This window comes from Crocodylus siamensis, chromosome 11, assembly GCF_052110815.1.
Source record: "Crocodylus siamensis isolate JL-2025a chromosome 11, ASM5211081v1, whole genome shotgun sequence".
In the NCBI taxonomy this organism is placed as follows: Eukaryota; Metazoa; Chordata; order Crocodylia; family Crocodylidae; genus Crocodylus; species Crocodylus siamensis.
Window position 1 is genome coordinate 3,183,111 of NC_143405.1, and position 20,948 is coordinate 3,204,058.

The 20,948-nt window shown below is 55.2% G+C and overlaps 1 protein-coding gene across 10 annotated transcripts in view; it reads right to left on the reverse strand.

The window, feature by feature from the left end:
• The window catches only part of DAB2IP (DAB2 interacting protein), a 263,142-nt gene that overhangs the window by 35,281 nt on the left and 206,913 nt on the right, over nucleotides 1-20,948 (reverse strand). For all 10 annotated transcript variants that reach the window (XM_090021168.1, XM_090021172.1, XM_090021167.1 and 7 more), the window contains 3 exons: nucleotides 15,254-15,407; nucleotides 7,974-8,072; nucleotides 5,077-5,631 (listed from right to left, as the gene is read on the reverse strand). In XM_090021168.1, the coding sequence (XP_089877294.1) occupies nucleotides 5,077-5,631; nucleotides 7,974-8,072; nucleotides 15,254-15,407 (808 nt within the window). The remainder of the gene's footprint in view (nucleotides 1-5,076; nucleotides 5,632-7,973; nucleotides 8,073-15,253; nucleotides 15,408-20,948) is intronic.

The following is a 20,948-nucleotide window of genomic DNA, read 5'->3' on the forward strand; positions in this document are numbered from 1 at the left end:
CCCCTGGCCGCCTACTGCACATGAGCTGTGGGCCCACTCGCCTGCCACGCAGCTAGCCCAGCCCTGAGACTGGGGCATGGCAGACTGCACTGGGCTATCATGCACGCTGCTCAGTGATCCAGGACGGGCACGCTTACGTGCGGTGGTGACGGAGTGAGAGGTGGTGGGATGCCACATAGCCAAAACCGCGCAGAAAGGGGACACGGGTGCAAGAACCCAGACGCCCAATCTTCAGTCCCAGCCACTGCATCACACGTCCCAGGATCCGCACGGAGCAGCCCTTTCCCCAGTGGGCAACGCGTCTACCCCCATTGCCTTCGACAGTTCAGAGAGTTTGTCCATTGTTCTCTTTAAAACCAGAGACAACACTTACGGCATCTCGTGGGGGTAGGGAAAGCAGTGATGAACAGGATAATGTGGAGGCATCTGGAGCAGTGACCTTGCTTATGGTATTAAAGAGCTAATTGAAGGATTGAAACATTAATACATCAAATGTCCACTAAATCCACATGCGCTGACTGCATCCAACATTACGAAAACAATCCCCTCAAGCTGGCGGCAATGGTCCCTGAATACAAAGCGCTGATAAGGAGGGAATGGTCCAGAAATGCCTACGCTTGTACTGCACAACGCCAAATGAAATAACACTTATCTCTGGAGCTGCCACTCACCCTATCTTTTCCCTTTTCAACCCACATAATTATTGGCTTTAAAAGGGGAAGAAGAAATGCGTGTGGGGGGGACTTTTTGTGCTTATAAAACTGATTAAAGGCATAATTAGCTTGACGACGGCTGCTATAAAATATTATCAGATAGATAAACTCTTTGTGGTGGAAATGCCACAGCTGCTGCCAGTTATATACATGCCAGGGGACACGCCATGCTCTTGGGCTCAGACCTGCGCAGGGCTTCTCCGAGTTAACTGCCCTTCCTAGCAAGAGGGGCCATCCAAGAGAAACAGCCGACTCGGGGGGTTATATCGCACTTCTCAAGCCGTGCCCCTGCTTGTCCGGCCTCTGCCCTCTGCTCCTAGCAAGTCCTTGGCCTGTTGAGATGCATTTCTGAGAGCGCCGTGTCAACCACCCGGGCTCCAGTCTTCCTTCTCCGCATTCAAACAGCATCACAGCCCAACTGGTGCTCTGGCCAGGTCCCCACAGAGCCGCAGAGGTGACCAAGTGGCCTCCGAATTGCAGTCTGTTTTGTGACCCCAGCATTTCCTTGGAGAATAGTGGAAAAGAAGAAAGCAGGTTGCTTCCAGAAGGCTGGCTGGATAGAAGACTAAATCCTGAAGCCCAGGGGAGGCAAATCTTCCCGGCACAAACAAATAAGGACACAACTTCATTCCTCATTTCCATGCACAACATGGTAAATATTTATTACAACTAAACAGCCAACTTAGCTGGAGCTTTGTCGGCTGGGCCGTCTGCTCCGCCAGCCACTGTGGGAGGGGAGTTTTTATATATTCATGTTCGTCAAAATGATTCCAGTATTTTTAAGATCCAGGCAGGGACAATGTGGTGATGCTCATTTAAAAACAAACCTGGACCATGACAGCAATGTTGCTGGTCATAACAAGGCTCCTTTCAGGTGGGGATGGCTGGGCACGTTGCAGGGATCTCAGGATTAAATAAACTGCAGGAGCTCCAGTAAGAAATACTATATCAGCTTTGGCGACGAGAAGCGGAGGAGCGGAGCAAAGCAACAGCAGAGCCAAGAACAGCCCCAGCAGCCCCGGTCCCCCTCCGAGCCACCAGACCACACGCTCGCCTCCAAGCGCAACAGTGCTATTTTCAGGCCAGTCTTTTTGCTAGCATCGAACGAGCAGAGGCGGCTGCACCCACGGCAGGAGCCGGCTCCACATGGGTCCTTTCCAGGCATTCCTGCGCGGGGGCAGCTCCCTGGCCCCGGGCTGCTTGTGCTTTCAGCTTCAGCACAATGCCTTGCCCTTTTCTCCCCACCTATTTGCCTTGGCCACTTGTCAGGGCTTGCAAACCTCCTCTCCATATGCACTGAAGCCTCCCGTCGCCCTGCGGAGGGGGCACCTTCTCTCCTCCTCATGCAGCGATCACAGGAAACACCGCATTTTTTTTAGGCACTGGCATTTTCCATCTCCAGACCTGCGAGAGGATTTGACTCTGAGAAAGCCGAAGAAAGGGAAGAAAGGCAAGAGGGAGAGAAGGGGAATCATCGCCACCTGCGCTCATTCAGCACTTCTCAGGGCCTCAGCATTAATGGTCCTGCCTTCACCCTCCCCCCTTGTAAACACGATAGCCGGGCCAAGATGCTACGGCTGCCATGCTGACCCTCCCTGGCCCCCGCTTCCCTGCCCTGACCCACACCCAGCGAGGTCTCCATCAGGGTTGAGCAGCTGCTCATCGTGCCCCTGAGATCTGAAAGGCCCCATGCGACTCCTCGCATCCCCGCTATGCTCCTCCTGGCTCCACGGTCAATCTGCAGCTTTTACAAAAATGGGGGAAACTGAGGCACAGTGCAGCAAAGTGACTTGAAAAGTCCACCCAGCGAGTCAGTGGCGGAGCAGAGAAAAGACCCTCGGATGCTGTGTGCAGGCACAGGCAACCTTGTGCAGGCCTGAAGGAGGGAAGCAGCCCCGCACGGCCGTGGGGGAACGTGGCCCCAGCCCAGGGGAACGTGGCTGCCCTGCACCGACCGGGTGGGCACAGCGATCTAAATACCGCCTGCTTCAGGAAAGGATTAAGCCATATTTACAGCAAAATCAGCACTGGACATGGCAGCCTGAAACAGCGCAGGAGCAATTAGCAGCTAACGAGTCTGCACGGATAGCTGATAACCGCTGGACATTTAGTGCTCACTCTGTTTTTAATTGCGGCTTTGCAGCCAACAAAAAGGCCTTGATCAGCAACATTAATTGCTGGTCATTTATTACCGTGGCAGTGCTCGCTCGCAGAGCACCGGTGTGGGCACCACCTCTGTGCGAGGAGGCTCCCGCCGGCCTGGGCTCTGTGCCCGGGGGGTAGACGCAGCACGAACCCCCGAGCGATCCAGCTCTGACACCAGAGAGCAAACTCTCCCCTGCCCCGCAGACGGGTCACGGGGCTTTCATTTGGCTCCAGCTCCGTGAGCAGAGAGGTTCCCGCGTGTCTGTGGTGCTGAGCGGACGTGTGCCAGGCTAGTGCCATGTGGTATCGGCATGGGTTACTCTGCACAGAAAGGCACCAGCTGGGCATTTGTGCTTGGGCTGGAGGGGGCTACGTCCTCCATGCCCCAGATACGGCACGGCTCTGCGAGCGCCCCTCGGAGAAATGCAAACAGCCGCCCAAGCCACGAGCCAAAATGGAGCCAACGAAGCCGCTCCTGCTACAGGCTGGGGAGGAGGGAAACGAGAGGCTGCCGCTGAACACAAGCGAGATGGGCACGAGGCGTTACAGAGAGAGAGGAGCGATGACAGGGGCACAGACCAGTCCAGCTTGCATACCATCCCAGCTCCCCTCCTCTTGCCCCACATGTCCATGGGGGCTTCCCTCTCAGCCTGTCTCCAGGGCTGCACACTAAACCACCCCCCCGCTCCATTTAACGGAGGAACTAGAGCCATGCGCAGCCTGGCAGAGCGGCGTGGGGAAGGAGACGTCATCTGGATGGACCCTGACGAGGCTCCAGGAGCTGCTGAGGGCGGGAGGGCGCTGGGGGCAGCCGCCACCCTGCTGGACAACAAGCATTAGGGAGCTCCACCCCGGCCCGAAGCAGCCCCCGGCTCTGCCCTGCCAGCAGCCAGACTACGGAGGCCGGGGACTTGTGGGGTCACAGGTGAAGCCCCCTCCAGCCCGAGCAGCCTGCCCTCCTCCGGGCAAGGAGCCAGAGCCATGAGCTCAGCGAGGTCCTGGCGAAGGGCTGCTCCCTCAGGCAATGGTGTGAGGCTCCCAGGCAGCTCCCGGTGTCTCTGGACCCGTCGTGGTGGGGGGCACGCACTTGGCTCTGCCAGGTCCCCACGGCCTCCCGGCACAGGACACACGATCTCGCTCCTCTGCCAGCTGGCCGCGTCTCCTTCCTCCATGAGCTGCTCACGAGGCCCCGCCAGGCAGCTCCGGCGTGCCCCGAGCGGGGCGTTCTCTCCCATCCGTTCACCTTCCTCCTCTGCTGATGCTTGCCCATCTTCTCTACAAAGGCTCCCATGCTCCAATAACTCCCGCTTCTCTGACAACTCTCTAAAGCCCGTGCTAAATGCCGATGGCAGATGACAGGCAGCGGAAGCAGCAGCTCCACTTAGGGGGAGATTTATCAAGTCTGTTCGCTTCCCCCGTGGAGAGGCTCCGGGTCCTCCAGCAGCGACGCAGGCGCCGGGTCCTCCAGCAGCGACGCAGGCGCCTGGGTGGGAGCGCGCTCCCCTGCTTCCCTGGGCCTGGCCCTCAGCAAAGCGCGGCGCTCCCGCTGTCCTTTCACCTTGCTCCTGCTCTCTCCTCTCCCACACGCACGCCGGGTCCCCGCTGACGGGGCCGGCGCCTCCCTTTGTGCCGTACGGCAATGCTGGCTGGCAGCGGGGCTCTAAGGTACCGGTATACCAGTGCGAGCCCTGTGCAGCTGTGGTAATACCCGTCGCCAGCCATGCTTTTGCTTGCAAGCCACTTCAGTGATCACGAGTACAGCGTGCCCACACGGCGACACGCAGCGGCTCTTCCTCTCGGGCGTGGCGTTCTGCCTGGTGCCACCACTGACCACGAGCCTTTTACACACGACATGGGGACAGTGACGGCAAGGACTCCCCTGCATGGGACAGAGAGAGCTGGTCTGCGCAGCTTGCACCTTGGGGGCACCGGCAACCCGGCTGGCTCCTGCCCAGCTGTCCCAGCTCTCCCTGTTCTGAAAGGGCGCTTGCCAGAGACGCTGCATGTGCTCCAAGACAGCCTCAGTCAGCAACACCTTCCCTCGCCAAAGCCGGGATTTGTGGGCCCCTGGGACGCAGTTATAACGGGGTGACTGAGGAAGGCCTCGAGCCACAACATGCATGCCCATGTGTGAATTTCCAGCTCCCCGAAATGTGATGCGGGGGCACCCCTTGGGCCTCCCGCCAATGGCAACCCGCAGCTGGCCCGGGGCTCTTACCTTGGCCTTCCCGGTGCTCTGCAGGATGTGAACCAAGGCCGAAGCCATCTCCTCTTTGTTCTTCACGCTCAGCGCAGGCTCCAGCACGGAGCACAGCACCATGTAGTTGTTGGTGATGTACTCGGCGAACTCCTTGTACATCTCCATGGGGAGGATGCTCATGGTCTGATAACGGGACTTGATGCGGATCATGGGCCCTGCAGACTTGCCTTTGCTGGGGTTGGGGCTGACCACGGGGTACCATTTCTCCACAAACTGCCGGCCCGTAACAGAGCCCACGGGGATGTTCACCTGCCCGATGAAGTTGGTCTTGTCTTTCTTCTTCTTCTTGTCGGTCTCTTTGTACAAGTGCACGGTAATGTTCTTGAGCGATGGGAGGTTATTAAATTCAAAGTGCTCCCCCCAAAAGACATTGTCAGTTTTCAATTTACAGGTAGTTCGTGCGTAAAGAACGTCATCCAGGCATAATTCACACAAGTACTTTTTCTTGGCTGGCAGGTCCTTGGCTTCAATAATCCATAACTTTAACATATTTTCTACCCTTCTGCTGTTGTCCTGGAAAAGACACATACAGAAAAAAGGTCAAGTGAAAAAGAAAACAACAAAGGCATAAACAACAAAAGCTGAGAAATGAGCTAATTATTTCCGATGTGCTAAACAAGCAGAGGCTTAATTACATTTTATTTTAAGGAAATACTAGCTCTTTGGAATTTGCATAATAATGCTGCTTATGTTAATTTTGCAAATATCACAGTGCTCTCCAAGTCTACTGGTGCCAATTAATATAAGGAACAAGGTAGATAAAACCCCTCCAAATTAAAAATGCACCACTGCCAACTCTACTGCCAGGGGGCTCGCAACGAGAAAAACCAAAAGCCCAGGAAGGAGCCTTATCAATAATTAAAGCCTCTTGCAAAACAGACGCTGTATTACAGGTGTTTCCTCCCTTCTGCTTTGCCATTGTCCTGTATTGCCACTACATTTCCTCCTCCGCGGCAGCGGCAGAGGAACCCAAAAGTGCATGCAAGGGTCACTTTATTCCTGGGTGGAAAATCACCACCTCTGGGGTGGAAACGAGCAGCTGCTGCAGCTCTGTTCAATATTTTAGGATAAGAGTAGAGTGTCTAACTGAAACAGCTGGGGGAACTGAGACAGAACGAGCTGCCCGGGAACCCAGCATTGCTATTCTTACTCGGATGGAGAAATTTGGCCAGGACCAGCTTAACCCCATTATAGTGAAAGATGATATGGATCTTTCATGCTCCTGTTTCTAAGCCTCATCCAAAGGAGAGAGCTCTACAACAGCGGTTCCTGGACTTGTTAGACTCGAGGCACCCCTCACCGGGTTCAAGGCACCCCTCGACCCCCTCCATGACTTCTGCAAATTGAGCAGCACCCCATTTATTACAGCGCTTCCCTCCGGGCAGTGGGCGTGAGGGAATATGGACAGCCTGAGCCTGCCCCGTTACCCTGGTTGAGACGCGCTGCTTTATGGTTTCGGTGCCAAAGGGAAGAGCTCCGCTACTGAGTCAACAACTCTCGGCTCTGTACCACCCTTTGTTTCACTTAGAGGTCTCCCATTACAGCAGCAACTTGGCCTGACCCCGCTCAGCGTCAGGGCACCAACAAGCACACAGTGGCCGGAAGCTCACAGAGGGGTGTGTGGGTTCAGGCAGGAACTTACACAACAGCCCCGAAGTCCAGGACAAAAATATCAAATCAGATACCAAGAGTTCGCGTCAGTGAACAAAAGGAGGAAAGCCTGCAGAGTCAGCAGGCAGCGTCAGCCAAGATGGGGGCACGTCCCAAACACAGGCTGGTGTAGCAGAGGTACAGAGTTCCTCCCTGCCTAGTTGCGGCTCTGGCAACACCAGTGGAAAACGCAGTCACCCTCTTTAAATCTCTTCGCAGGCTCCCAGCTTTGCTCTCAAAGCAAGGGCACCCATGGGGCTGCTCTGCAGGTACCAAAGCAATCTGAAAGGCAGAAGCCGGCGCCTCCGCTTGGGTGAGCAGCATCCCAGGGCCCCAGCCTTACGCGGTGGTGTCTGTGCCCACAGCTACGTGCCCCCAAGAACAGGAGGGAAAGCACCCGGCCCTTCGTGTGTCTGGTCTGCTCAGCAGAACCCGGCTTGATGAGGAAGCCACGGCAGTGGCAAGACCTTGCGCTTGATCAGCTTTGTCCAGAACCTTAACACCAGGAAAGAGGCAGTGGTGGACTTGATCTGAGGATGACCTTACCCTCAGTGGGAGCTGAGGATGCATTTCGGGCATCCCGGTGTCAGCTAAAAGAGAGGAGCTCACCGCTGCTGCTGTCTGAAGTTCAGACACCGGCAGGAAGTGTTTGGCCTCCGAGCCTGCCCACTGGGAGGGACCATGCTCTAAGCCCGTATTCCTCTGCAAACTCAGACCACACATTAAGACTGCAACTCTGGTTCTGCATCTTTAAAACCAGCATTGCAAACCCCAGCAGTGCCAGGAAAGGGGGCTGTGAGGATTAATAGCTAGGGTAGTATCCTGTCCTGCAGCTCTGGCGACAGCCACCCTGACAGCATCCTTGGTCGCACACACTCCGAGCGTGGAAATCACTACACGAAAGGCAAGCACCATTAGCAGTGTCATCGGTGGTAGACCGAGCACAAAGGTTCGCGAGGTCTGATTGTTGTTCGGTGACCGACCGGGAGGCACGTACGGGATGGTTGGGGGGGAGAGGGCAAGAAATAATTGGCACTTTCCCGTAAATATAATTGGGGAAGAAAGTAATGCAGAGAAAAGCTGACCCACAATGACATTTCATCACTAAAATGACAATGCGTCCCCTGCTGCTCCTATGCACTGGGTTATAAAATGTAATAACGAGGAGCAAACCCATTACAGAGGCCATTCCTCAAAGCTGCTACCTTATTGGGGTGCACAGCACGCCGCAGGTTCTCCATCCATTTATCTCGCTCTGCGGCAGAACGACAGGAGAAGCACTTGCTTCCTGATGAAGTCGTCACCTGCGTGGAAAGGAACAGGGTTATTTCTTGCCTGATGCATTAGGGACCTTGTTTTAGGCCTGGGCTTTGAAAACAAACAAAAAAAGGAGGTTTTTCCAAGCGCCAGGGAGCAGCCTCGAAGGCTGGTGGGCAAGCGGGGCAGCTCTGAGCGGCTCAAGGGGTTGACGATAGACGCTAACTGCACCTTCCTCCCCACTTCTACCTCTGTGGCAGCCAGGGGAGATGCCACAGGAGCGACTGGAGCTTTCCCAGTGACCGGCAATCCCTCTGTGCCTGACATCCCTCAGGCCACCCAGTTTTGCAACCACTGACTGAGAGAACAGCCCCAAGGCAGGTCCCTGGAGAGATGGATCAGCATCCGTGTCAACGGCCAGCAGCCCCCGGGTTCAGCCATCGTCTGCCATTACAAGAATTCCTCACCTGTCCCTGCCTAGGGCATCCTGGGCTTGAATCGTGCCTCCCCCCCACCCTCCCTCTCCTCTGGATGGGCTACCAATGCGGGTCCCGATGAGGCCCAGAAGGATGGTCTAGAGCAGCGGTTCTCAGCCTTTTGGCCTCGAGGCACCTCTTGTTGGACTCAAGGGCCCCTCCACCATTCTTGGGAATTGAGCAGTTTCCCATTTCAAAACCTGGCTGATTTTGAAGGAGGGCAATGAAAATGGTTCAGGGGCTGGGATACATGACTGGTGAGGAGAAGCCGAGGGAACTGGGCTGATTGAGTCTGCAGAAGAGAAGACCGAGGGGGATTGAAGAGCAGCCTTCACCTCCCTGCAGGGGGGCTGCAAAGAGGATGGAGCTGGGCTGGTTTCAGGGGTGGCAGCAGAACAAGGAGCAGCAAGGGAAGCTGAGGTTGGATATTAAGAAAAACTCTCATGAGGAGGGTGGTGAAGCACTGAATAGGCAACTCCGAGAGGTGGGGGAGTCTCCATCCTTGGAGGTGTTTAAGGCCCAGGTAGACAAAGCCGTGTCTGGGATGATGGAGTTGGTCCTAGTCCAGCTTCGAGCAGGGGGTTGGGCTGGATGTGACCTCCTGAGCTCCCTTCCCACCCTCATGCTCTGTGCGTCTATGGTTTATTACTGTGCTTAACCGCCTGCAGTGGGGCTGGGCAGTGGGAGCAAGGAAACAGGCAGTCAGGGACAAGTCTGAGCCTGCACTTACATCCTTATCTCCTCATCCCTCATATCACCCTTCAAAGGATCTCGTGGCACCCCAGGGTGCTCCAACCCCTGGCTGAGAATCACTGCTCTAGAGGAACAAGGGGCAGGGGCAGAGGTAGCATGCCCAGCCCAGGGCTGAAAGCAGAGGGGCTGTGCCCAGAAATACGATGCATGGCCCGTCTCCAGGAGGGGCTCCTGCCTCTGCTGCCCTGCTTATGTCCCCAGCTTGGATCTCCTGCAGGTGCCAGGTAAAGGCATCTCCAAGCTTTCATGTGCCTCCTCCTTCACCCAACCCTCCTGCAGCAATTGCACCAAGTAAGAAACAGTCTAATAAGGAGTTACACCGCTTCATCTGGCCCTCAAGGCCTTAAGATATTGTAACTGAGAACTAGAATCATTTCCACTATGGTCCAGGAGCTCGGGCAGTTTTTCCATCCCTTGCTCCCAGCCGATGGACATCCAAGCCTTGTGGGAGCTCATCTCTGCAGGCAGAGATGCGAAGGACACGACCACGCTTTGCACTAATTACCGCACTTTGCATGAATGACTGCGCTGGGTCCGCGAGGGCCAGTCATGCACCTAGGCAGCCTCTGCCCAGCAAGCTGCAGCTCTAAAATAGCAAACGCCAATGCAATATGCATGTTCCAACTCTCGCCTTCAAATCCTGCCGGCAAATCAGCTGGCTAGGACTGTGGTCTTAGGGGCTCCAGATGGCCGATAAAAACATCGCTTAGCTGCTCTGACCTTCTTTGCATCTCTCCAAGTCCAGCGACGCTCGTCCTGAATATCCTCGTTTGCAGGCCAAAGGTCCCGTGCTTCGCCACGTCCAGTAACTCCCCTCTTCCCGCTGCTCCCTCCATTGCCACGCTGCAGGATTCCTCACCCTTCCTCCTCCTCGCCTCGCCACGTTTGCTATCCTAAGCGGCTGCCTGGGTCAGCTGCATCGGGGAGACACGAGCTGCCCTGGCTGTGCACATCCTCCAGGAGGTTCAGTTTGCTCCTCGATCTGCAGTTGGCATCAGGCCAAGACTCTGCGCCAGCCCAGCTTATGACCAGAGGTCCCCGGTGCCTCCCGGGCAGAACAAAAATGAAGAGAAGAAGTTGGTGCTGCCTTCACCAGAAGGATGCAGCAGCTTTTGATATTCCAGTTGGTTTCTGGGGCATCCACTTCACCGCCGCTGGCCCAGAACCAACACTTTCCCTCATGCCGCCGCTCGTTCATACTGCACAGCGTTGGTCTAAAGGGCCCTCTGGCACGGCTGTCTTCTGCTGCAGAAAAGGGGCCTCCAATATGCACAGGTTTTGTTGCATTGCCCCTGCCCTGCTCTCTCACCAGGATGCACCCACGCTTCCCACAGCTGGTGCTCCTCAGCATCCTTCTGCAACAAACCTGGCCCGCTTCAGCCTCCAGTTGCCTCAGCACAGGCTAACCCCAGCGTCCAGCCCTTCGGGGGCCCCGAGCAACCATGCTCCTGTTGCCCGAGGCGGAGGCAGAGGCGGAGCAGCTTCGCTGGGATCGCTCCCACAGAAGTCCCAGAGGCTGCGTTCTGGGCCGATGCAAGGCCCACGCACGGCCCGACGGGGACTGCAGAGCGTCACCACGTTCTCACGGAGAAGTCACGACAACCGCTGAGTTACAAGGGCACGGACTGCAGGACTACCCATTAATTACACAGTTACTTAACAAGAGGGTTTAGACCTAAATAACAGGGAAGAACGTAGCAATCAAGCGTCCCTGCCGATTGCTCGGTAATTGCTGGGGGGGGGGGGGGGGGCGTAGCTACAAGTTTGGACAGGGTTTCAGGGACCTCTTCTCGCTCTACCCCTTTAATTAGACTTTGGGAAATCCAAAGCGATTGCCAGGAAATGCAGCCCATACACCACCGAAGAGGACCGGGGACTAACGGTACAACCACGGCACTTGCCAGCGCCAACGCTGCAGCCTTTGAGAAAGCAAAACTCCCCTCATGTTCCTGGGAATTCTGATTAAAGACTGGATTTGCACCTGTGTAAATGAGGAGAATTTAGTCCTCATTCTATCTTGTCTTTTAATTAGGGGCCAATCGTTTACCAGCTGCTTAACAGGATGTATATCCACCGTATTTTATGGCCACATAGAAATACACATCGGCATTGATTTAACATGTAACAAACACCTTATTCAATTGCAAGTCAATGCCACACTGGCTAATTAGTCAAAGGACAATTAAAAAAATAAATGCCTTTCCTCTTGGAGTGATCACGCTTACCTGGGGGATTCTTCAGTGTCAAGACCAAAAAGGCCTGCGGCCCTATTTGGAGTTGAAGGTTATGCCTCCCGCATCTGATTGCAAATATAATTTTCCCTAGATCTGCCATAATGCCTGGGCTCTGACCTGAGACCTAAATATCACGTGGCGTTAACAATCTTCAGGGGCTATTAATTATTTTCATAGAGGATTCTGTCCATCTCAAGACTCGTAGAGTTGGTTAAAATGATATTAAATTTACACGGCCAAACTGAATTAATAGAACTCATTAGTTCCTAAAATATAACTGATTTGTACTCATTATTCCCATCCCTTGGATGGGTAGCTCCTCGAGTTAGACAAAATGATTTGGTGGATTTTGTTCGCATCTGAAAAGCAACACTGGATTTCCTAAAGCGCTTTTGAAATGAGGTAACCTGGTTGTAACGACAATTCATAGCTCTGCAGTTAATTTGGCCATTTCAGCTTTAATTGGCTTTAGGAACAGAAGCTGCAGCTCCCAGCGCAGGCCAGGGGGTGGGTATTATCATGCCCATGTCACAGACGGACAAGCCAAGGCACGCCGAAGGGAAGCGACTTGAATCCTAAGCTGACTGTCCAGCTCCTGGTCGTGGCTGGCGTGCGGGGAGCCTGGAGGGGCACGAAAGGGGCTGGGGAAGGACTGACCCTGCAGCATGTGCTGCCTCCTTAGCAGATGTGATGGACGGGGGTGATCACGCTGGCTGGGAAATGTTTCCTCCATTAGCTTAGGAGGAGGAAGCAGCTCTTCAACAAGTGATTTGAAAATCTGACCACAAACAAAGGCTCTGCACGGCTGGCAACACGAAGCGGAAAGTCTGCAGCACTAAATCAATGAGAAGAAGAGCTAGGTTCAGACACAGTCAAAGCAGGTGTGTTTCCGCTCATTCCAGTGTGCTGGCATCGACTTTCCCCCAGCCCAAGCCTGGCCCTCCTGAAGGCACTGATAACTAGGCAATCAGCCACCGAATGTCTTAAGAAGCACTGGGAGAAAAAATGCCCTGTGCCTTTAAACAGCCAGCTGCTTCCCATGGAGTCTGCTGGGTTTTTTCCACTGCAGATGGCCCTGGCACCTCTCGCTTGGCTTGGCTCCGCTGCCCAGTCTGTTCCCATCCTCGAGTCTCCAGCATGACTCCATCTGCAGCTGCAGCGAGCCTTGCTGTTCTGCTCTTTGGAGCCGTGCGGCTGCTGCCTCTGCGGCCCAGTGTCGGGGGGCTGCTGCGTGCGGCGTCCCGGGTCGTGCGCGCCAGGCAGGCAGGAGCGCAATCAGCTTCTGGAGGAGCAGCCATCCACGGCGGCAGACGAGAAGCCCCAAGTGGGAATGCTCTCAGCCCTTCGGGCCAGTTCAGCTGCCACCGCTCCCGGGAGACTGCTAACGGACCCAGGCCAGCTGGTGATGGGGGCTGCGTGCGGGACCCTGCCCGCTCCCTGGATGCAGCAGTGGGAGGGAGGATGATGAAGAGGAACATCCAGGCAGGGAAGCCCTGCCTTCATCTCCCAAGGCAGCATCTGGCTTCTCAGTCCAGGTGAACAAAACCGTCCAGCCCCAGAGACCCCCTCCCCTCCTCGCGGCCAAGCCTTACCCACTTGCAGCGCCTCCATCACCCAGTGGACAGGACCGCTGCAGCTCCCCCTGTCTGGGTGTTTTTGGCAGCCCCTTCTCACCTGACATCGCTCACACTGAGCTTGTGGCATGGGTCCGTCTGCCCCAAAGTGCCACGGCTCTCAATTGCTCTCTCTGCCGCCAGCGCTCTCGTCCAGCGGCGCCTCGGCAGCTGGGACTGCCCCGTGCTGAGCTCTCGCCAAGCAAAGCCAACAGGCCACACGAGGGGACTGTCTTTCCCATGACTGAACCCCAATACATACGTGCCTGAATAACAAGTAACCAGACCCAACGCTAGGAGGCCAGAGCGGTGGACGCTCGTGTGCGAGATTACTCCCTGGTTTCCACTCCAGCAGCGAGACGGATGCTTGCAACTAAACGCACGCTGCTGTTCTCTAACTCGCGCGGGACCACAGGGGTGGGAAGAGCAGGCGACTCTGCCGTGCGTCTCAGCCACCGGCCACCCACAAGTCTGCTCCCACCTCTCCAAGCCTCTTCGCTGCTCTTCCTCTTCTGTCCTGCGCTGTCCCAGCTCCTTCGAAGCCGTTGTCTCTGCCGGTCCCGTGGAATTAGGTGGCGGGTTTGGGATGCAGGCGGCGTCCATTAGGGATTAGACTGAGACCTGCACGCTCGCTTCGCTCGTGACCTGACGCGGGGTTTGAATGGGGATCTCAGGAGATGCCGGAGCGGTGCATTAACACATCCTGCCACGAGCTGTCATCTTAAGTGCTTCCCTCTGGAACATGGCTGACGCTCGGTGATAGTCGGATGTCTGGTGCGTTTTCTGACACCGTTTCTTCCCACCACAGGATCTTCAGAACGGCAATTAACATGCTCTTTCCTTCCCGCGTGCCTCTTCTTTATCAGACTCACTTAAAAATAAAGCACTCTTTCTCCTCACAAGTGCACGATTTGTGTAATTCCCCTCTCCGTCAACTTTCCACAAGTACCGCTCATATCCCTTGCTCTGCTCTTGTGCGCCGAGCCGAACTGGTAAACAACTCTTATATTATGGATGTCACATCTATTTTCCATCTAACTTCATTTCATCTTTCTTGAGTGGAATGTAACAGAGGCCGCCTCATTTACAAAGCGCTGCTCCTCCTGACCTGCTGCACTTGCTCAACTCCACGGCGAGCGAGAGGCACGGGAAGATGCCTTCTACTGACTTAGGGACTACGGTGGCAGCTCCGCTCGCTTGTCAAAACATTTCCTGTGTCCCTTGCTCACGCTTTAAGAAATACCTTTTATTCATTTCAATCTGCTGCTAATTTGGACAATGCAAAAGCCGTCGGCCAGTTTCTGCTGCCTGATTCTTCGCTAATTGACAGACACGAGGCTGTTTTCCTGCACTGCACTGTCATGGGAACGTACCTGTTCCTGTCACTGCTTGCTCAGGCATGACCTGATGCCTGCCATGGCTTTGCCTTCCACCCCTAAATAGAAAGAGGGCTCCTATTCTTCACAGCGGCAGTGATGATCACCTGTGGCTGTGAAGAGGTGGCTTCCCTGTTCCCTGAACAGGCACAGTGCTACATGATATAGCACGTTGCTTTTTCCAGTGCGAGACAGCCCAGTCCTATACAACAGCATGCTGCATAATCGTCTGGTGTGCTGGGCTGTGCGGGCACCACTGCTCTCTGCAAGAGAGTCCTGCTCCGGCCATCGTGCTGGCCCCTGAGAGAGGCAACAGAGGAGGCGGCTGCAAATCTTGAAAGACCAAAGCTCACAGAGACTTTCCTTTCATTCAAGCCACGGAAACCAGAGGTTTTTGGATGACAAGGTCCTGATTTCCATTCATACAGACAGGGAGGTATGATTTCCATGTGACCACAACACAGAAACGTAGGATGCCAGCATGGCAAGCAGCAGATCAAATATCTGTTGATGCTCTGTCAGTGCTCGGGACCCATTGCCCACAGAGGCATGCTCTGCGGCTACTAGGACGTCAGGGCCCAGCTCTCATTTGGTTGGCATACCCTTACACAATGCAGTATAAACACCCAATCAAGCAGCAGACCCCCCTGTGAACAGCAATTCCCACCACAGCGTTTCCTGGGCAGGACACATACCCGCGCCCCACTCATCACTTTGCTCTGCCCTGATGCCGTGTGTCAGGAGCAGACTCCGGAGTGAATGCAAGAGCTTCTTACCTCAAAGCAATAGTCCTGCCCCAAAATGCTACTGTGGACTGGTTTGATGACCACCTCCTCCTCCATGCTGAGATCCAGAGCCTCGACAGCACTACTGGGACTGAGCAGAGACTCGTGGGAGCGCGATTCTTTCAGTCTCGGCATTAGATGGGATCTAAAGGAAGAACACAAAGACATCAGTGGATACTCTCTGGTCCGTCTCAGGTGCACCATTTGTGCAAATTACGGGCATGAAAAAAAATGGAAGGTGGGTCCTGTATGTATGAACTGCAATATGGTCCTGTCTGCAACTTAGCAAAGAGGCTGGATTGTAAAGGGGGCTGCCCTAAAAATGCCGAGCGCAGCTTGCAGTCAGGTACGTCTCCGAACGTGCACGCAACAGGTGTCCTTGCAAAGGACACTGTGTCTTTTTGCAGGGATTGAACACTAGCTCTACCTCCTCGCACTGTGATCATGATATTTAAACAGGGTTGGGTCTCATACACGGATGGGAAGTCCTCCTAGCTTCAGTTTATGGTATTGCCACTGAAAGGAGAAAGTTTACATGAATGCTGAGGGGGGAAAAAATGAACGGCCTGTTTTCTGTTGGACTTTATATCCCAGTTGGGCCTCCCGTTCTGGACACAGAGCTGAGGCTGGCGAGGTGCAGGGAAATGCCAGCACGTGTGGTGCACCACGCACTGTGCCAGCGAGGTGCTGCACGTTGTACAAGCACCATCGGCCCCACGTTTGCGTCGTGGGGGAGCCGTGGCTGGACGAGTGCGCTGGGACTGCAATTACTGTGTGAGCTGGAGCACTCGCTCCATCCATTATGAACACAGCGCTGAGAAGGGGAGAGCATGGAGACAAGGCCCATGATAACTCTATTGATCCATCTAAATGCTCTGGAAGCCCACTGACAGCACTTAACAGCAGGGGAGCCTGCAGACAGCAAGGAATACACCATTTCCATCCAAGGCACTGGCGCAGGAAGTCAGGAGGCACAGGGACACAGGCAGCCCAGCACCAGCCGGAAAAACAAAACTCAAATACCAAAGGGCAGGGGAAAAACTGAGCGCGAGAGAAGCCGTCCCTTTATCAACAGTCTGCACAGAACCGAACGCGTCCGCTGACGCCGGGTCTCAAACGCTGCGGCTCCAGTAACTCTGACCTTTCAAAGCCCTGGCAAGAGGCTCCGAGCTCCTCAGAGAGGCTGTGTGTGTCTGGACAGGGCGGCATTTAATCTGCTTCCAAGGAGCACGCTCCGAACGGCAGCCTGCGCCGCGAGCACTGCCTCGCACGCACACGGCAGCGAAGCTCCCAGCACGTCGCGTCCGATTGCTGCCTGCGACTGCATTCAGTTTCCTCATCCTCGGGAACAAAGCTGACCAAAAACACACTGAGAAATGTCAGCGCGGCATGAAAAATTCATAGCTCCCAGTCAGGCAGATGCCAAGTGGAGCCTCAAAAACAGCCAACAGCAGAGCCTGACATAAACAGGTGCTTTTTGAACTTGGCCATAAGGGTCCGTGGCATCAATGGGCCCCAAGGTAATAAAGGTTCAGACTCCAGCTGGTTCATCCACTTGAAAGGGCCAGATCGGCAGCCCCGCAGCTGGGAGCCTCTAGTCCTCTGCAGAAGGGGCGCAGCACAGCCCGACACCGGGCAGCACTACCTAAGGGTTAAAGCCAAACTCAGCCACTGGGGCCGATGCAGTGCTTTGTGCTTGCTGTTGGGGCTAACAGCCGGTGCCAATTGTGGCGGTATTATTAATGCGTCTGCTGAGAGCCAGGCTAAGGCACCAGCCTCGCTGCGTACAGGACAACGAGCCGAAGTCTAAAACCTCCGGTCAATACTGACTCGTACGGGATCACAACCAGGGGCTTGGCAGCAAAAGGTTCTCCAGCCCATTAGCGATTCTTCAAGCTGTCCGCTCACCCCGAAGTGCTGGCGCGAAAGAAACCGATCTTCAAGAGCCGAGCACAATCCCGCTGTCATTTCCCCCGTCCTCTGCGGCAATTTAATACTATCTTCAGAGAAAAGGAGCCCACGTCCTTATTCCCTAAATGAGACTGCGGAGCAACTCTGATGGGGGTAGATGGAGCTAGTCAACCCTGGGTGCTACATATCCCGGCGAGATGCCTCTGGCAGGTGTGGAGCTGACAGCAGAAACCAGTCACCGGGCACTACTAAATTCACATGCAGGACTTTTACATGAAGTCTTAATTTCTATAATACAGGGAATTTTAACCAATCTGTACTGGTTTGTGTAAGTGTGCATTTGCCCATGTGTAAGAAGTACTAATAACATGAACCTTGCACGCAGCAAGCATCCCGTGATATATATACACACACCACCAAGGCTGGAATGTGTTTGGTCTCTAAATCGAGCAAAAATGACGGCATAAAAGGAGACGATTTCCCGCTTCGCTGTTACAGGTGCAGACAAGAGTGTGGGAATGCACATATCCAGGGGCAACCTGGCAGGGAGAACTACCTCTTCATGCCACATCGTTAACCAACGCCGGGGTGTGTCAGAATGCAGTTTAAAACCGCCACGCTATAAAGCGTACAGGCAACCAAAATACGTAATTACCCAGTCCAACAGAATAAATTTCATCCCGGATGCACTCAGCCTGGGCATCCAGAAATTTGGGGTTTTACTGAGATGGGAATTTATCCTAACACTTCAAACTGCCGGGGTGCTGAGTTACTCAGGGAACCAGGTCCTAAGCAGTTCCGGCGTTATGGAGCCCTCCGTTCATAGGTAGCGGGTAAAATCCAGCTGGTTGTGCGGGGTGTGGAACGAGTCCAACGGGCCTCAGCCAAGCATCCACCAGACAAAAGCTACGGATAAACATGTCATTAATCAGCATCATGCATTCGCAATCTCAGAGAAGATGAGAAAAACACCACTGGTAAAGGCAGCCCCGCACAGTCACGCCAGGCGTGAATGTTGACTACGTGGGCTCTCCTGACACAGGTCACCAACTTGTGAACTCTCTAGATAAGTATCCTAAGTCTACAGAAGTGTGCGCCCACCCCACCGTCGTCTGGGGGTTCACCGGCACCACTGTCACAGCTGGCAGCGCCCACAGTCCCGGCTATGGGGAACGACCTACCGTGGAGCGCGTGGGTCTGTGCTGGATGCAAGGAGGTTGCAAGCAGCACGGCTCCCATTCACATTCACGCCCAGTCCCAGGATAGGAAAAACGTCTCGTGTCCTTTAACTGGCAGCTCCACGTCTGCTGCAGGGACCGGCTTACTGGAAGACGCTGTTCAGCCCTGTCTCGGCTCCCGCAGACTCCCCCTTTGTATTCACAGGCATCAGAAATTCCTGCTAATGCTGTGCTCTGCTTGAGTGACTCATATGGCAAGGGCCTTATTATTCTTACTGAAATGATAACTCAGCCTTCCTGGCCATTTGGGGAGAGAATAAAAGCCAGCAACGTGCATGTTACACAGGAGGCAGCCGGGAGAACCAATACTCCTAGATCCAGCTCTCAAGAGCATAAAGGAGCTGGCCTGAACCCGCTCTGATGCATGGGGGCAAGGGCAGCTCGAGAGCAAAAGCAGACACGTGAGCAGAGTCTGGGCTGGTGCCAAGCGAAGGCCCCGCTAACATGAAGCGCTGGCACTGCCTTCCTCCACTGAGCACTGTTGCAGGGCTGGAAGGAGGTCACCCTACAGGTGACTTTGGGGAGACGGAGACCTTCGCAGTACGAGCTCCACCAAACCCACCTCCCAAAGCGAGCACGGCTCTGCGACGCTGCAGCCAGCTCAGAGGCAGAAACACCGTGGCCCGACACCGATGCAAAGCAGTGACATTGTCTTCTCACCACAATGCCTGCAAACCAACCTCTCCCCAGCATCTTCTCGCGGCCGCCCAAGACCCTTCAGAGAGCATCTGCAGACCACAAGTTGCTTCCTCAGCCTGAAGAAGGTATACCTGAAAGCTTGCTCAGAAGACTTTTTCCAGCTATCTGAGTTGGTCTACTAAACGATATCAGATTTACCCAAAGAACCTTGTCTGCCTGAGGTGTCTCCTTCCCCCTCCCCAGCCACATGGGAGCCCGGCCAGGGCTGGCCTTTCACAGCCGGCCGCGTTCCCGTCCCCACCGGGGATCTCGGGAGCAAACCCAAGGAGGCTGCGAGCTTTCTGCAACTCGCCAGCTTGGAGACCGCCTCATCTCCCCAGACCGCACATTTGGTTTGTCTGGCCACGTGCCCTACTGGAATCCCCCTTCTCTGTCTCTCCCAGGCTCAGTTTAAATGAAGGGGGGAAAAAAATCTCAGAAGCTATCACATCAGCTCCAGAGAGAGCTAACAGCATTGCTGCTCCTGGCACGGACACGGATGTCCTACAGAGAGGCAGCCCGCTTATTAGCTATTAAAGGAGGTTTGCCACCCGAGAGCAGGGAGAGGGACTGGGTCCCCAAGCGCAGTAGAAGCGATGGGACGTCGTGGTGCGAAGCGGCTCGAGCCCGCTGGGCAGGACGGGCAGAAGCAGCCCGATTGACCAGCGCCCAATCTTTCACCAGATCGTGAAAGCTGGGCAAGGGGCGCTTGTCGCTGTGGAGGTTTCAACACCAAGGTCCTCGCTGCCTCTTCGTATGAGGCGTAAGGGGCAAAAGGCGAAGGATGTTCGGCCCCAGGGCCTGGCACAGCTCAGACACTGGCATTTCCAGCACGAGGTCGGCCTCAAAGCTTATTCAAGAACTGGACCCCTCTGGGAGGCCACGGCAACACGGATGTTGAAAGCATGCGTGCTTGTGGAGCTGCCCTGGAGCAGCTACTCTGCCTTGAATTCACCCCCTGCCTTATTGCAGATCAATTCCTGTGTCTGGACAAGCCCTCGGAGAGGTGCCCGCTGAGCGACTGGTGGCTTTGCGGCCATCGTTCGCCTGGTTTTGAAAGCGTTTCCCTGGTGCCATGTGACGCGCACGCACACAGGAACTAACCGGCTCTGGGCAGAGGGGACTAGATGCCAGGTGCTACCCAAATGCATGAAGCAAAACTGAAATGCCAAGGGAAACCACCATCCCCAATCTCCGTGCCCCTTGGCAGAGCGGCACAAGAGCGGTCCTGCGAGAAGAGCCACTTCTCTGCTGAGGGCAAGGCCAAACTTCGCATCCTGTTATCAGTCCCAGGCCTGTCGAGTTACAGACTTCAGCCGCGGCGCATTTCCTGGTCGGGGAAGCGGCATCCCCAGAAACACGCAATACGCACGTGCCAAACCACCCCCTCCCTCCATCCGGGGCAGCTCCCGGGTATCCTGCTGTCTCCTACGTGCACGCTGCCCTGCGGGGCGCCTCGCACGCAAAACCCCTGCAGACCAAACCAGGGAGCGGAGCAGGGAAAAGACTTTGGCTCTGGCGATCTCCAGGCAGGGGATCGGGGAACGTTTGTCAGGACCGAGAGCGAAGCAGACAGCTCCGCGGCACCGATCCGGAGGAGGATTTCACCAGTTGCAGCAGGGAATAAATCAAACATTATCCTCTTAAGTCATCACCAGCTCTGCACGCGCCGCCTGCTTCTGCAGCTCCGGGAGAATCACCTTTATCTGTAGCCGAACGGGACTTACGTCCTCCACACGCAGCTCCAGCTAGCAGCAGGTGGGGCGATCACGTTCCAGCGAGTAGCGCACACGCCGCCCATCCTGCGCACAGCCTTCCCACGGCCGAGCACCGCTGCCTGGGCGAGATCGCATCGCTTC